The 15,908-nt window shown below is 46.5% G+C and overlaps 1 protein-coding gene across 1 annotated transcript in view; it reads right to left on the reverse strand.

Moving 5' to 3' along the window:
• The window catches only part of LOC146337692 (guanylate-binding protein 3-like), a 40,278-nt gene that overhangs the window by 4,316 nt on the left and 20,054 nt on the right, over positions 1–15,908 (reverse strand). The window contains exons 5-10 of the mRNA XM_084816299.1: positions 15,341–15,543; positions 9,878–10,120; positions 9,117–9,397; positions 7,947–8,159; positions 4,187–4,294; positions 1,845–1,914 (exon numbers count right to left, since the gene is read on the reverse strand). Coding sequence (XP_084672425.1) covers positions 1,845–1,914; positions 4,187–4,294; positions 7,947–8,159; positions 9,117–9,397; positions 9,878–10,120; positions 15,341–15,543 — 1,118 coding nt within the window. The remainder of the gene's footprint in view (positions 1–1,844; positions 1,915–4,186; positions 4,295–7,946; positions 8,160–9,116; positions 9,398–9,877; positions 10,121–15,340; positions 15,544–15,908) is intronic.

Consider the following 15,908-nt stretch of genomic DNA (forward strand, 5'->3'; position numbering starts at 1 on the left):
CCAGGAAAGAACTGCTCCACCTGATGATTCCAGCACCCTAAGTAAAATGAAATGAATAGATCTGCGCATTTAGTCTTGTTGCTATTGTGATTTTAGAGAGGAATTTTTTTAAAAAAAATTGGGTGCGGAGGGTCAGACATAGGATGGGGAGGGTTGGGGTGCTAACAAATACACTGGCCAGAGAAAGTAGAAGGGGCGGAACAAGGTGAGAGTGGGAGGGAGGGAACAGGCTCTCTGATTGACGATGTGGATGGGACTGCACCAAGTAGCCACACAAACAATTCGCAGTAATTCACATTAAACTGCAGTGTGACCTGCTGAGAGCCCCAGGCTTTGGGATAATCTGGGGTTTTAAGCTCCGTGTGTCCCCAGACGGAGCAGTTTCAACTTCAGTAAAAAGCACAGCAAAGTGGAGAGCAAACGAAACCCATCTCAGTGGCCAAGGGTGCCTGCTACATCTTTTGACTGGGAAATTACGGGTAAATGGCCCAAGATGGCAAGGAAACAGTTGGAGACTCCCTGGAAGGTGAACGCCATTTTGGAGAATAGGACTCATACTTTTTCCCCACCCCACTCCCACTCTTCACCTCTTCAGCTGAAGGAAGGGGGCAGTTGGTGTGTGTGTCACAAAACAATCAAAGAGTTTTGTTGAACAGAATGAGAGACAGACAAAGGAGAGCTGTAGGATGGAGGTGTAGCTCAGGGGATTTGTTGGCAATGGCTTTGCTGTTTGTTGGGGTGCATTAGGGATGTATGAAAATTCCGCCACGGATCTCGGGGAGGCTGAATGCCAGTGCATTCGGCCCCCCAAAATCGGTGGCGGAACGGCCTGCCCCCCCCGCCCTCCCCGGGACGAGACTTACCTTGGGCGGATCTTCCTGGCGGCAGCGGTGGCTGCGGCAGCGGCTGCAGCGGCCGGTCTTCCGACCGGCTGCTGCCGCCGCCATTTCCAGTTAAAAACAAAACAAAACGTGATAGGCTACGTAAAGATTTACATAGCCTATCACAGCTAGGTTTTTTTTAAAAAAAGTCATAGGCTACGTAAATGTTTACGTAGCCTATCACGGCTGACTTAAAAAAAAACAAAAACGCACGTACACAAATGGCGGTGGCCATGGCTGCCGCCATTTGCGTTCCTTATTTTGGCACGTCTTAGTCTACGTAAACATTTACGTAGACTAAGACGGCGAAAATAAGGGGAATGCAAATAGCATACACTACGCTATTTGCATTCCCCTTATTTTCGCCGTCTTAGTCTACATAAATGTTTACATGGAGTAAGACGTGCCAAAATAAGGAACGCAAATGGCGGCGGCCATGGCCACCGCCATTTGTGTACGCGCGTTTTTTTTGGTTTTTTTTTAAGTCAGCTGTGATAGGCTACGTAAACATTTACGTAGCCTATCACGGCTGACTGCAGGGATGCAAACGGCGGCAGATATGGCCGCCGCCATTTGTGTCCCTGCTAGCCAGTGGCCGGATGTCCGGCTGCTGGCAGAGCTGGCCGGCGGCTCCGCAGAATCCCTGCGGAGCACAGCCAGCTGGCCAGGATTCCGGGGGGGGGGAGGTACAGAGTGCCTCCCCCCCACAGCGAGGATTCCAGGGGGAGGGACAGAACGCCTCCCCCCCAACCATAAACATAATCCGTGAAAGGTAAGTGCCTTTCGTACATCCCTAGGGTGCATAAGAATATCTTTTTCAAAAGTTAGAAGTTTGGCATGATTTGCTAGGGATATTTCCTCAGCATCCTGTATCTTTCTCTCTTGTTTAGCAATCCACATCCTGTATTTGTTTGCACAAAATATTGCACCTTGTTAAAAAAGTAGAAACCATCCCATAGCTACTCTGGTCAAAAGCCTCACACTGCCTTTCTTCCTTGCTGTTGTCCCACTCACCCTCCTTCAGTACTGGAGGCTTAAAAAAAAAAAGAGATGGATTTGAACACTTGCATACCTATGTGCTCATGGCTCACTTAAAATGGCCTTTAAATATAGCTGGGGCACAAATCTACACTCAGCTGCTCTATGATTCCTCCTCAAGTTTCCATAACTCCCTTGCTCAGCATACCACAATACGTTTATTATAGTGTGTGTGTGTGTGTGTGTGTGTGAGAGAGAGAGAGAGAGAGAGAATAATTGTGACAATTTGGTGCTATTTAAGAAGGAAAAACCCTATCAAGCTTTATTCTACTGGGGAATGAAAGTGAACTGAAATGCAACAAAAAGATTAAGCTTGTCGCACTGTCAAAGGATCACACAATTTGTTCCAAAAAGCACACCTCCATACCAAATAATGGATGTCCCTGACGTCAGAACAGCTCCATAGAGTTGATGCTAACCACAACTTCCATGTGTCATTTTAAAACACACGGTAGAGCTTCTGCACAGCTCTTTCTGAGCTCAAAACCTCTGTTGGGAATATATTAACTAGGTATGCAACTGACACACAAGAAGGCCCTTCAGTTCACTTTGTCTCAAATCTAGCCAGCGTGTATAACCTTTCTGACATGACCTTTTTAATCACAGGAGAGACTCCAGTGACATTACACATCTCAAAAAGATCCAGAAATAATGAAGTATCTATTTAAGTCGGATTGTAACGCTATTAAAACAGCCACTAGATGGTGCTGTTTCATTGAGATCTATGGAACCTTGAAAATTAAAAACTTCCTCTCTCAGCAATCACACAGTTGCCATCTGGGAACCCACTGTAAACATGGGCAGGCTCCACAATGGAAGGATTGTGGGTTTTTTCTTTAATGTAAAGGCAGCCTGTATCTCAGCCCGTAATCTCAGCTATTCATAACAATATGGCATCTTTTTGTTCTAGGGAGGACTGACATATATTGGGGTGGGAAGCACCCTCATGTTCAGTTCAGTGTTCCTATACTTTTCCAAGATAAAGCCCTGGGGGGCAAAATATTCTGGACATTATCACTGACCAGGCAGGGTTATGATTGGGTGCCTCCCACCCCATGAGGTCACAGAGAAATCTCTCCCACCTCAATCCTGGAGCACTTTTTTTTTCAAAGTTTCCCCTGTTTAAGTAATAAGGTGACAAAGGTAAAAGAAATACATGGGTGTTCATACGGTGATTTTAGAAATAAATCAGGCACACAGCATGTCTGAAGCATGGAGAAAGTGGAGGATGGATGACTGAGCCAGCATTCGATTCCCTGGCATGCTCGTCTATAATTTTGGTTGCAAAGGAGAGCTCATCCTGCAGCCAAGGGCTGCATTCTGAACTCCCTCTTTCTATTATGTCTGTATTCACTCAGAGAACTGTGACCTTAAATGGGCCAAAACAAACATGAGGGGAAAGATCTGTGACTGGATCTCCTAGAGCTTTACTAGATGAGGCTGTTATTGTATGCTTGCCATTCTTCACTCACTGTAGTTTGCAGGTGTTTTAGAGGCCAATATCACCCTCCAGGGCCTCTCCCATGCTTTCCAAGCATTTCCATGGTGGTATGTGTGTGTGTGTGTGTGTGTGGGGATTATCAGGGAAAGTCCGGCATTTTGGGGAATGGTGAAACGAAGCACTAGTGTAGTTACACAATTCTGCTATACCACAGTGCCACCTAGAGGTTATGTAGCAGAACATACAGAAAGTCAGGGAAGGAATACCCCTGGAAAAAAAAAAGTGTGTAGATGATCCGATATTAATCCCACAAAGAATCCAGAAGCAGAAGCCATGGTAAAGTGGTGGGTTAAAAGCCTCCTCTAGAAAAGCCCCTGATATCTTGAATGTTACTTAACAGTTTTACAACCTCCCAGGATTACAGCCTTTACTCTTCCAAGTGGCAGGGGAGAAAATATTTCACGCTCCGCTTTCTTATATTGCTACAAAGAACGCCAGGTAAAATCCAAGATAAGTCCTACTTAGAGTAGACCCATTCAAATCACTCAGATTTAAGTCATGACTAACTTAAGCCCCACCCATTTCAAGGGGTCTACTGTAAGTTGAATTTTGCCCACGGATTGCAACCGAGCAGCAGCTCCCCTAGAGAAAGGCTGGAGTCAGGTGGTGAAGTTTGAATTGGACCCGTGCCTTGCCTTCCTTGCAGCTGACACTGGCGGGGCTGCAGCGCTCTCACTCAGCCCCGGTGGTGTCCCTCCACTCCTTGGCCCTCCTTTGAAGCTCCGAAAGTGACAGCAAGAAGTGACTTGGCAGAAAGAGTAGTTGCCCTCAGCCACTCCCCGCGCTCCCCGCTCCACTCCTGCAAGAGCCTGGAGTTTACCAGAGCCTGTCGAGCAGCGGAATCCGAAAAATCACCCAGGCATGCGCGGGATGTCTGCCAGGGGCAGCAAGCATAAAGACAGAAATCACGCAATTCTGAGCATTCCGCTGGCCCTCGCGTGCCCAGCTTAAATTATGAAGGTAACAAATCATAGTTCAGTATGTCACTATTGCTGTTACACTTGACTCCTACTGGTCTTTTATTTCCACAGGTCTGGAACCTTGCAGGGGCTAAAGCGGGGGCAGCGGCAGAATTTCAGGTGGCAAGTCCTTCCTTCCTTCCTTCCTTCCTTCCTTCCTTCCTTCCTTCCTTCCTTCCTTCCTTCCTTCCTCAGGATCACTGAATTGTTTGCTGATTTTACTGTAATATATCAGGAAAGTTGCGTAGTAGCTGTTGTAAAGCATGGGGACAGGGAGAGAAATATTCATTGGGTGAACCATCAGGGAAATGTTCCTAAAGTATTCCCCACCTCCAACATGTGAGATAATATTGTTCTGCCTCTGGGAAAGGGGGTGGGGGCAGTGCAGCCAAAGCAACCACAAGGCAGACTGGGGAGGGATTTGCAAAAGAGAAGGGAGATTTCCAGAAGAGAATCCAGCAGAACATTGGCTCAGTGTGTTCTTTGCACGTTCCGCAGCAGCACACAGCGGGAAGCCGTGGTTCTTGCCACTAGATTGCAGGGGGGACAAAGCAGAGGGCCCAATCCCCATAAAGTGTACCTGGCTCAGAGCAACTTGTTCACACCCCTGCGCTGATGTGAACCGTCCCTCCTTCTACAGTGGAGGAGCGGACTGCAGGGATTCTTTATACGGGGCTGCAGTGTAACACGAACTTAAGGTTGCAATCCAGTAAACACTTCCTTGGGAGTAAATGCCATTAATAGAATGTACATGTGAGGACACATGGACAGCTTTGCACTGTAACACTGTGATTCTAAACATGCTTACTAGGGAGCATGCCCAACTGAAGACAGCGGCACTTACTTCTGAGTAAGCATTCATAGAGAGGCAATTCACTTAACTCTCAGGTTTTGAGCTGTGGATTCTGGCATTGAGAGTGTAATCCTATACATATCAGAAGTAGGCCCCATTGAGTGACTTACTCTCAGTTAAGTGTGTACAGAATTGCGGCCTTAATTTTGTTATGGGTTTTGGTGTTAGAGTAAGTGTGCTTTCAAATGGAGGGCTCCTAAGTACTACCGATCAGGAGGCATTGTGTAGCAGCAGTGATGTGGGGTGGAAAATGAAAGAGAGCATTTCAATATATGTCACTGAAATACATGTATGTCTCAGAGTGAAATGCAACTAATAAGGAGTGACAGCAAAACGGAAGGTGTCCCAACAACCTTACAGGAGCTCTGTTGAAACAGGTGAGTGGCTGTGAGTATATCATGCACAGTTCTTTGGGTTGCTAAAATTAATTTGTGTGTCGATAGTTTTCAGTATCTTCGGGCGGTTTCCCCCTTAAATTTAAACAACGTAAAGGAAGTACAAGCTATTGTCTTTTAATTTTTACAAGTATTCCAATAAAAATGTCTACATGATATAACATTTAAATCACATTAAGGGCGCAATACTATGGCGCAAACTCGGAGGTGACCGCCTATCCAGTGCAGGGCAGGAGAAGCACGAAGGGGATTGTTCCCTCCATGCTTCAGCTGCCCTGCATTTGCGGCTACACAGCCGATTTCAGCTGTCTAGCCATGGGGAGGCACAGTGGGGGAGGAGGCTGCCGGACGACACATAGGATGTGTCGTACTGGCATTTCCACCTTCCCTGCCCCGGAATACCCCATTTTCGCTGCTCCGTGCTCCTCTTCCGAGCGCGGAGCATGGGACCATTCCACACTGCCTGCAAGGCAGCACAAAAGGTGGGGAAGGTCAGGGTATTAATGGGGTATTAACTTTGTGATTTATGAAATACAAGCAAAATAAACAAGCTGAAGTAGACCTCTCTAGGGCAGGGGTGGGCACCTTGTGGCCCTCCAGATGTTTGGGCCTACAACTCCCATCAACTCTAGCTGTCAATTGGCTGTCAGAATGGTTAGTTATATATGTCATCTTTTCCTTCTAGGGAGAAGAGAGTCATCATATATTGTGGTCAGAAGAACCTTCATGTTCTGTTGATGGATTGATTTAATTTATTTATTACATTTCTATACCGCCCAATAGCCAAAGCTCTCGGTTCAATGTTCCTATTCATTTTCAAGGTGAAGCTCTGGAAAAAAATGTTCTGAACATTAACAGAAGACACTGACCAGGCAGGTTTCTGACTGGCTGCCCACTCCCAGCCATGTTGTCACCAAGAAATCTCTCCCCCATCAATCCTTGAATATTTTTTTAAAGTTTCCTTTGTTTATACGGTGACAAAGGAAAAATATGTGTATGGATGTTCATACGGGGATTTTAAAAATAAATGAGGCACACAGCCTGTCTGAAGCATGGAGAGAGTAGAGGATGGATGACTGAGTCAGCGTTCGATTCCCTGGCATCGTCTGTAATTTCAGTTGCAAGGCAGAGCTCATCCCTCAGCTGAGGGTTGTGTTGTGAGCGTCCTCTTTTTAGTATGTCTGTTTTCACACCTACAACTATGGCCCTCTAAGGGCCAAAAGAGACTTGACAGGGGAGGTCCAGAACAGGATCTCTTACTATTTTGAATGTTACTCAAGAACAGCAGTGCTGGAGGAGATGTGTTTAACTCCTCCCTCACAAAGCCATTTTCCTGGTCCAAATAGCCCCTACCAGCTGCTATAAGTCAGATATCCCCAGTGCCACTGTTCTGATTTCAACTGCAGCCCCCAGCAGCTACTTTTAAGTAAAATTCCCATCTGTTTTGGCCCTGAAAGGCAGGTCTGCTGAAGAAACTCAGGGAAAACTCAGCTAGGGGAGGCAGCCAAATTTTTATATGTGTGTTGACTGGACCAGGAATCAGAGTTGCTGGAGCCGCACAGTGTGTTGAGCAATGGTGCTTTTGGGCTAGTGGGACAAGCTTTTATTTCAGTACCAGAACATCAGTCCTGGTACTCAATTCTGAGTCTTAGAGCTCTTCTTCATGAAGCTGTTAATTGGTTGTTAATCTGCTGTATCTTCTTTCAGTTTCACTGCAGAACTGGGATCCAAGCACTACACACAAGAGTTTTTGCTTTCCTGCTTTTCCACTACATAACATCTAGGTGGCACTGTGGTATAGCGGAATAGCGCAAATACAAAATTGAAGAACTGGTTTGTTTCACTTTTACAATTAAATACCACATTTTCCCTGCTGTAAAAAAAACTTGCCAACATTGCTTTTTAGATACAGAAGCAAAACTGGAGGGTCATGACGTTGTCTAAAGAACCCATAAATAACTGTGAGTAGGGAATGAGGAGCACACAACAAATGCCTTGTCTAGAAAAGCCCTTGATATTGACAGTACAGCTACTGCACCCACATTCCTCCACTGAGACCTACATTTCACCACTAACATTTGTGTTTCAGATTTTTGAATTTTGAATTCTAGGAAAAGCTTGATTTTCAGTGCATTTGTTTGGCATATTCAATGTTTTCTGTTTCAGCTTTGTCTGAACTCTGCTCTAGAGTCAGTCCAGCTCCATAAAATATTGTGTACATAATTTATCCAGTGGCTCTTTTGAACTTCACTGATCTGACCCAGCAACATTACAATGGTCCTTTAAGATATTCGTTCAGTAGCCTGAGCCCTTCCTTACCATTACTCCTTTTTTAGGTTCCTGCTTGTATCTTTGTTCCAGCCTCTTCAGATCATCCACAAAATGCTTGTGGCCACCAGGCTGGGAGTAAATTCCCTTCTTGATGTTGTCTTCCAACTCCTGAGACAGTGATGTCAAGACAGCTATACAGTGTTTTGAGGACTCCTGCTCATTCTTATGGCAGTACTCCTCCTTCTTCAGATGCAGGGTTTTCTGGCAGGATAAAGCATACAAAATAAAGCTGAGGCACAACTACACTTGTTTCTAGGCTGACAGAAAGCGCCATGCGTGTTGGGATGGTGCTCAATTAAGGCTGAGCCAGAAGAACTCGTGGACTTCCCATCAAGCAGAGCCTTCATCAGGATGGTGCTCTTATAAGGGGGGTCGGAGAACAGGAGGAGAGACAGACTTGGGGTGAAGTGGAAAGATGCAAGCTGGAGAAAGACAGGAAGGGACACTGACCGAGGCAGGTGTTCAAGGGAGAAGTGCAGCCTCACTAGACTGAAGCCCAACGTATCACGGCTGCAAGAGGAAATGGATGAGATTTGGCAAAGCGGTGTCTGTCGCCACTAAACCCAGGCCCTTTCTTCTCTCTGCTATTGTAGTGGCTTGCCAGGAAAGGGAGCCACCAGAAGCCAGAAACGCAGTGGCTAGTTCAGCAGCTGATAGGTGATACACGGAGACAACAGGGTTCTAGATAACTGCGTCTACCTCAGACTCGAGCCTCACTGTTCAGTCTGAATGGCTTAAATGAAATCCAGGCGCTCCTTGACTGAGCACAACTACATCAGGGCTGGCTTCGCCATCACACCATCAGTCTGGACAAAGGGCCTGTTAATACTGACATCTCAAGTAAAGGAGACACCCATGAAACACCCTCTCCAGGAAAGACCTCCTCCTGCTGCCTGGTTCCTGTGGAAAGCTCCCCTGGCCAAGAAGCAGGGGTCTCTGTCAAGGTCAGGTCTCTCGGCTGTGGAGAGACAAGCCGTATCAGCATCCTGCATTGCCCCTGCTCTCGGGTGGCAAGCCAGTGGGAGGCCTGGTAGAATGGAGTCCTCAGGCTCCTGACTTCCCACGCTGGGCCTGATCCTGCAGCATCCCCTTCTGACTCAGAATCGGTGTCAGAGGCTATAGCTCCCCTGAACTGGGACAAAGCCCCACACAACCTACCATGAGTTCAGCCTGGAACTGACGTGTGTCATCTTTGAAGGCACGAGCCATGAAGACCCGGACGGCCTCCTCCTCACACTCTGCGTGAATCCCCAGTAGCTCCTGGACGGTCTCTGTGGGCAGCTTCAGCTTCTGCTTCATCAGCTCCACATAGCGGGCAGCAGCATCATCCACAGCAGCCAAGTTCTCAGTCTGAGCCAAGGCCAGCACTGCGTTCTCCAGGCAAGGCACTTGCCCGCTGCGGATGGTGTCCACATAGGTCTCCACCAGCGTCGCCAGCACTACAAGGAGAAAAGGAATACAAACTCTTGTGGCGACACTTACTGAGGGGCACATTCACCTTCTTGTACTTGTAGTGCAAAATCAAGTGTCTCGTACTTTCCAAAGAAAGGGTCTTGAACTTTGGGGACCTGGCACTGTTTTCCTGCTCCACAGGTTTTTGACTGGTGGACTCATGATTCAGAGGTGGGGACTTGTGACCTGACTTTAGTTAGGATACTGCAGAAGAACCATAGCCTATTTGGAGAAAAATATTTGGAGAAAAACACAGCAAAAGGAAAGATCTGAAGAGATTTTTAATGTTTTATTAATTAATTTTCTCCAATCTATTTTAAATGAACAATATATTAAAAGTCGGTCTCATGTTGTTGTTGAAGGTTAAAACTGGATTTTGTGTCAGAACAGTAAAAGGCCACTGTATTTGTCCCTCTGCTACCATGACAGCTGCTCAGAAAAATGACTACAGAGCTAGACGGACTCACGGTGGCCCGTGACAACATGCCCGCCTGGGATGGTCTTTTCCTTGGATGTCCAGTAGATGTAACGGCAGAACTGGGCTGCTTGTTCCACAAAGTCATGGTCCAGCTCACTCTCCTGCATCTCCTCCAGCCGATGCAGGTTCTTCCTACTAGTAGGGCGGTCAAAAATGAAGCATTTCCGGGTGGGGAAGAACATCCGGATGCATTTGCGAGGCAGGTTGAACAGCTCCGTTTCATGGGTGTCACCTAGAAGGAACAAGACACAGGTGGGTAGCTTGCAGGTGAACCTGGAATGGCATCTCCAGCTGGTCCAGGGACTACAGAAGCAAGCAAGCTCCCAGAGAGCAAGCGACCAGAGTGAGCGAACAGGGGGAGCAAACAGGAGTTGGACAGGGGAGTTCGGCAGGGGAGGTCAAGGGGGAGGCCCCTAACATTTTTTTTCTTTTTGAACTAACTTTTTTTTTCATTTATTTTCTTGTAACACACACTTCCACACCAGTGGGACTTTGCTTTTAACCTCTATTGAGTAGAGGAGCAGGCACAGGCTAGTCTAAAACAATCACAAAGCTAGACACAAAAAGGGAAAAGAGGCTATGGAAGGACAAGACTCTCCAGTGGTGGTGACCTGCAAGGTGTGTGCAATGTTTGTTTTCTTGCCTGAGAACAACATGGCCTACACCTGCAACAAGTGCAAGTTGATCATGCTGCTGGAAGAAAAAGTAAGTGGACTGGAGCGGTGACTGTCGACCCTTCGGGGAATAAGAGAACAGGAAGAGTTCTTGGACAGAATGGGGGAACAACAGCAGCAAAGGGAAGACCAGAAGCTTGAAGAGCAACAGCAAGATGAGGCAGTGGGAAATGCTGAGGTGAAGAAAAATGGAGTAGAGGTTACTCCTTGGAAAAGGGTGACAGTTAGGAGGAGAAGAACTAGACGCCACTCTGCACCAGTGGAAGCTGTGGAGCTGTGGAACCGATTCCAGGTACTTGCGGATGAGACTGGAGGACAGCCTGCAGAGGAAGAATCACAGGGGAACCTACATGAGAGTGAGCAAGAGGCTGAAGGTCAGTCAAACAGAGGCGATGAAACCCAGGCCTACAACATCAAGAAGAGAAGAGTGGTAGTAGTGGGAGACTCCTTGCTGCGTGGGATCAAGGCCCAAATATGTCTCAAAGACCTGTGGACTCGCCAGATATGTTGTCTCCCGGGAGGATGGATTAGAGACGTGACTGAAAGGTTGCCTGCACTCATAAAGCCCACTGACAGGTAACACTTTCTTCTCATCCACGTGGGAACAAATGATACCGCCAAGCGGAGCTACGAAGAAATCACGTCAGACTTTGAAGCTTTGGGAACGAAACTCAAGAACTTTGGGGCCCAGATAGTTTTCTCATCCATCCTTCCAGTAGTTAGAAGAGGGATAGAAAGGGAACGAAAAATACTCCAGCTGAATGACTGGCTACTAAGCTGGTGCCGACGAGAGAGATTTGGATTCTGGGACCATGGGCTATACTTCCTGGAAGATGGGCTGTTGGCAAGGGATGGGTTGCACCTCACAAAGGATGGGAAGAATGTGTTTGGCCACAGCATGAAGAACTTCATCAGGAGGGCTTTAAACTGAATCCTACGGGGAAGGGAGATGTAAAGTTGGGGGTAACAGTGGACGTAGGCGCATGCACTGCAATGGAGAGAACAGCTGTAATAGAGCCCAATAATAGTCTTCAGACACATGTAGGAAGAAAGCCAGACTATGAGGCACATGGTCTTCGATGTCTATATACTAATGCCCAGAGTATGGGGAACAAACAGAACAAACTTGAACTCTTAATACAGGAGGGAAATTATGACTTGATAGGTATAACTGAGACTTGGTGGGATGACTCTCATGACTGGAATACAGCAATTGAAGGATATAACTTGTTCAAAAAGAACAGGAGGAACAGAAAGGGAGGTGGGGTTGCACTGTATGTGAAAAATACATATCTCTGCACAGAAATACAGGAGGATGAGCTTTGTAGCCCCATCGAGAGCATCTGGATCAAAATAAATGGAGCAAAGAATAAAAGGAACCTGGTGGTTGGAGTCTACTACCGGCCACCCAGCCAAGGAGAAGATGAGGATTAAACTTTTGAAAAGCAAATAGCCAATGTTTTAAGGAAGCATGATGTAGTAGTAATGGGTAGTAGCTTCAATTTCCCTGATATTTGCTGGGAGACAAATTCTGCAAAACATGGCCCCTCCAGGAAATTCCTGACTTGTGTGGCGGATAACTTCCTCCTACAGAAAGTAGAGGAAGGAACTAGAGGATCGGCTATCCTTGACTTGATCCTAACCAACAGAGATGACTTAGTGGATAAAGTAGCAGTTACAGGAACTCTGGGGGAAAGCGACCATGTTGTACTTGAGTTCTTGGTTCTAAGGGAAGCAAAAGCCGAGTGTAGTCAATCGCATACCCTGGATTTTAGGAAAGCTGATTTTAATAAACGCAGAACAATGATCAGTAAGATCCCATGGCAAGTGATGCTAATGAGAAAAGGAGTCCAAGATGGGTGGGAGCTTTTAAAAAAGGAAATTCTCAAGGCGCAATCACAAACAATTCCAACAAGAAGAAAGGGTGGAAGACAACAGAAGAAGCCAATGTGGCTTCACAAAAAGCTTAGGGATGACCTGAAAACAAAAAAGGACACATATAGGAAGTAGAAAGAAGGCCAAATAACAAAGGACAAGTACAGGCAGGTAGCACAGAATTGCAGGGATGGCATCAGAAAGGCTAAAGCTGAGAACGAGCTGAGGTTAGCGAGGGATGCTAAAAACAGCAAAAAGGCTTTCTTCAGCTACGTGCATAGTAAAAGGCAGAGGAAGGAAATGGTTGTTCAGCTATTAAATGACAAAATGATAACAGATGACAAAGAAAAGGCAGAGGTGCTCAATTCCTACTTTAGCTCAGTCTTCTCCCAAAAGAGGGCCTATGACCCCCTGGCAAAGGCGAAGTACAGGCTGAAGGGCAGGATTGCAGCTTGAGATCGATAGGCATATGGTCAAGGAACACCTAATTACTTTGAATGAGTTCAAATCTCCAGGGCCAGATGAACTGCATCCTAGAGTAATAAAGGAACTGGCAGAAGAACTCTCAGAACCGCTGTCTATTCTCTTTGAGAAATCATGGAGGACGGGGGAAGTGCCAGATGACTGGAGGAGGGCTAATGTTGTCCCTATTTTCAAAAAGGGTAAAAAGGAAGAACCTGAGAACTACAGACCAGTCAGTCTGACATCAATCGCTGGGAAAATTCTGGAGCAGATGATAAAGCAATCCATCTGGAAGCACCTTGAAAACAATGCAGTGATTACTCGAAGCCAACATGGATTTGTCAAGAACAAGTCCTGCCAGACGAATCTGATCTCATTTTTTGATCAAGTAACCTCCCTTGTGGACCGTGGGGATGCTGTAGACATCATATACCTCGACTTCAGCAAAGCTTTCGACAAAGTGCCCCATGATATCCTGATGAGCAAACTAGCTCAAAGTGGGCTAGATGAAACAACGATCCGGTGGATCCACAGTTGGCTACAGAATCGGACTCAAAGAGTGCTTATCCATGGGACCTTCTCAAACTGGGGAGAGGTAATGAGTCCTCGGCCCAGTGCTCTTCAACATTTGTATTAATGACTTGGAGGAGGAGGTGCAGGGAATGCTGATCACATTTGCAGATGACACCAAATTGGGCGGGATAGCTAATACTTTGGAAGACAGAAACAAAATTCAAAGTGATCTGGATAGACTGGAGCACTGGGCAGAAAACAACAGAATGACATTTAATAGGGATAAATGCCAAGTTCTGCACCTAGGAAAAAGAAACCAAATGCACAGTTACAAGATGGGGGATATGTGGCTCAACAACACTACAAGTGAGAAGGATCTTGGAATTGTTGTCGATCACAAGCTGAATATGAGCCAACAATGTGATGTGGCTGCAAAAAAGGCAAATGCTCTTTTGGGCTGCGTTAATAGAAGCATAGCTTCCAAATCCCGGGAAGTACTAGTTCCCCTCTACTCAGTACTGGTTAGGCCTCCTCTGGAGTACTGTGTCCAGTTCTGGGCACCACACTTTAAGAAGGATGCAGACAAACTGGAGAGGGTTCAGAGGAGGGCAACAAAGATGATCAGGGGACTGGAAACAAAGCCCTATATAGAGAGACTGAAAGAACTGGGCATGTTTAGCCTTGAGAAGAGAAGAGTGAGGGGAGATATGATAGCACACTTCAAGGACTTGAAAGGTTGTCACAGAGAGGAAGGCCAGGATCTCTTCTTGATCATCCCGGAGTGCAGGACATGGAATCATGGGCTCAAGTTACAGGAACCAGATTCCGGCTGAAATTTTCCTCATCAGGAAAAACGTCCTGACTGTTAGAGCAATACGACAATGGAACAATTACCTAGGGAGGTGGTGGGCTCTCCCACACTGGAGGCGTTTAAGATGAGGCTGGACAGCCATCTGTCAGGGATGCTCTGACTTGGATTCCTGCATTGAACAGAGGGTTGGACTCGATGGCCTTGTAGGCCCCTTCCAACCCTACTATTCTGTGATTCTATGACTCTATGATCTACCAGTGCAAATATGCCAGCATGTTCGAGCACTAAGATAAAGGGAAGGATTCAGTCAAGGACGCCATTTCGTATTTCATCAGGGAAGGCTTAATGCTTGTGGGGCTACATAGTATGAAGATCTAGATACAGTTACACCCCTTCTGTTTCACTTTCTTTCCCTCCCTTCTGTCTCCTGTCTGGCTTGGTCATTTCAAAAAGAGGCAGGTTGATCAGAAGCCAATCATATGGATTCATTCGTACAACAAGTCTCCCTCTCTGAGCTACACTCTCCCTCAATGCTAAACATCAAAGTCTATAGCTCTGAAAAGCAACTAGTTTTGCCAGAGGTCCACCTTGAGAAGGGAACATGGGGTAGTGGGTAAAGGCCCCTCCCGCAAACTGGCCCATCCGCAAATGGGCCACTGGAGAAGGAGAGCTGTATATGCCACAGGCAGCTGTTTTTCCCATTGCTGCTAAAGTTGTTATTAGAAAAATTGTTAGCTGGGAGGTTGACATATTTTTGCTAACCCATGGTTGGCCTTTTCGAAGTTGGACTGTTTTTATTGTGGTTACATGTTAGTCACCCTGGGCGCTCTTTTTGGAAGAAAGGTGGGGTACAAGTGAAATAAATAAATAAATGTTTATTGTATGATTTTATGTTATTATTATCAGCCGCCTTTGGGTCTGTTGTCAGGCAGAATAGAAGGATATAAACATTTTACATGACTGAATACATTTTTTTTTTCATCGTAGAGGCTCTCACTCCATACCCCCTTTCCAATTCTGTGCTAGCAACTGGAGACCAATTTGGGCCCCCTCGGGGTGGGGGCAGCTGCTGGCCACAAGGTTATACTGATCTCCACTCCACATGTGTCATTGGTACCTTTCTTTAACTTCAAGGAGTTTTCCAGATAATCGTCCTCGGTGATGGGCTGCCCATTCAGCTCCAGCTGCAACGTGAAATCCCTCAAGGCCCAGATGAAGCTTGGGAAGAAGCGAACAAATTCAGCTGAATCTTCCAGTCCTTTAGCATTCTCCCCGGGTGAGGCCTTTGCCTTGATGCACTCAGTCAGCTCTGTCACATAGCTGTTGGCCTGGTTTAGGAATCAAAAGACCAGCTGTCCCTACAGGGGAGTCCTGCCCCTCAAAAATACACCTACCTCATAACCGCACTTAATAGGTCGGGTAATTAGATGGCAAGGAGGAGGCTCCGAGACCTTTAAGCAGCTCCTTGTTTCGGAAGGGCACACAGTAGGAATAAGGCCCCCACTGCCGAAATTCCCTTGTCTGTCTGATGTCCCCTTTTGAGTCTGACCATTAGCCATGCTGACTGGGGCTGATGGGATGAGTAGTCCAAAACATCTGGAGGGCACCAGGTTGGGGAACACTGCTTTAAGAGCTTTTTTTTAAAAAAAAATTGCATTCCAAAAACAAACAAACCAAAAAGACCC

The sequence above is a fragment of the Heloderma suspectum genome, chromosome 10 (assembly GCF_057233095.1).
Source record: "Heloderma suspectum isolate Gila_16-S chromosome 10, 16-S_ref, whole genome shotgun sequence".
In the NCBI taxonomy this organism is placed as follows: domain Eukaryota; kingdom Metazoa; phylum Chordata; class Lepidosauria; order Squamata; family Helodermatidae; genus Heloderma; species Heloderma suspectum.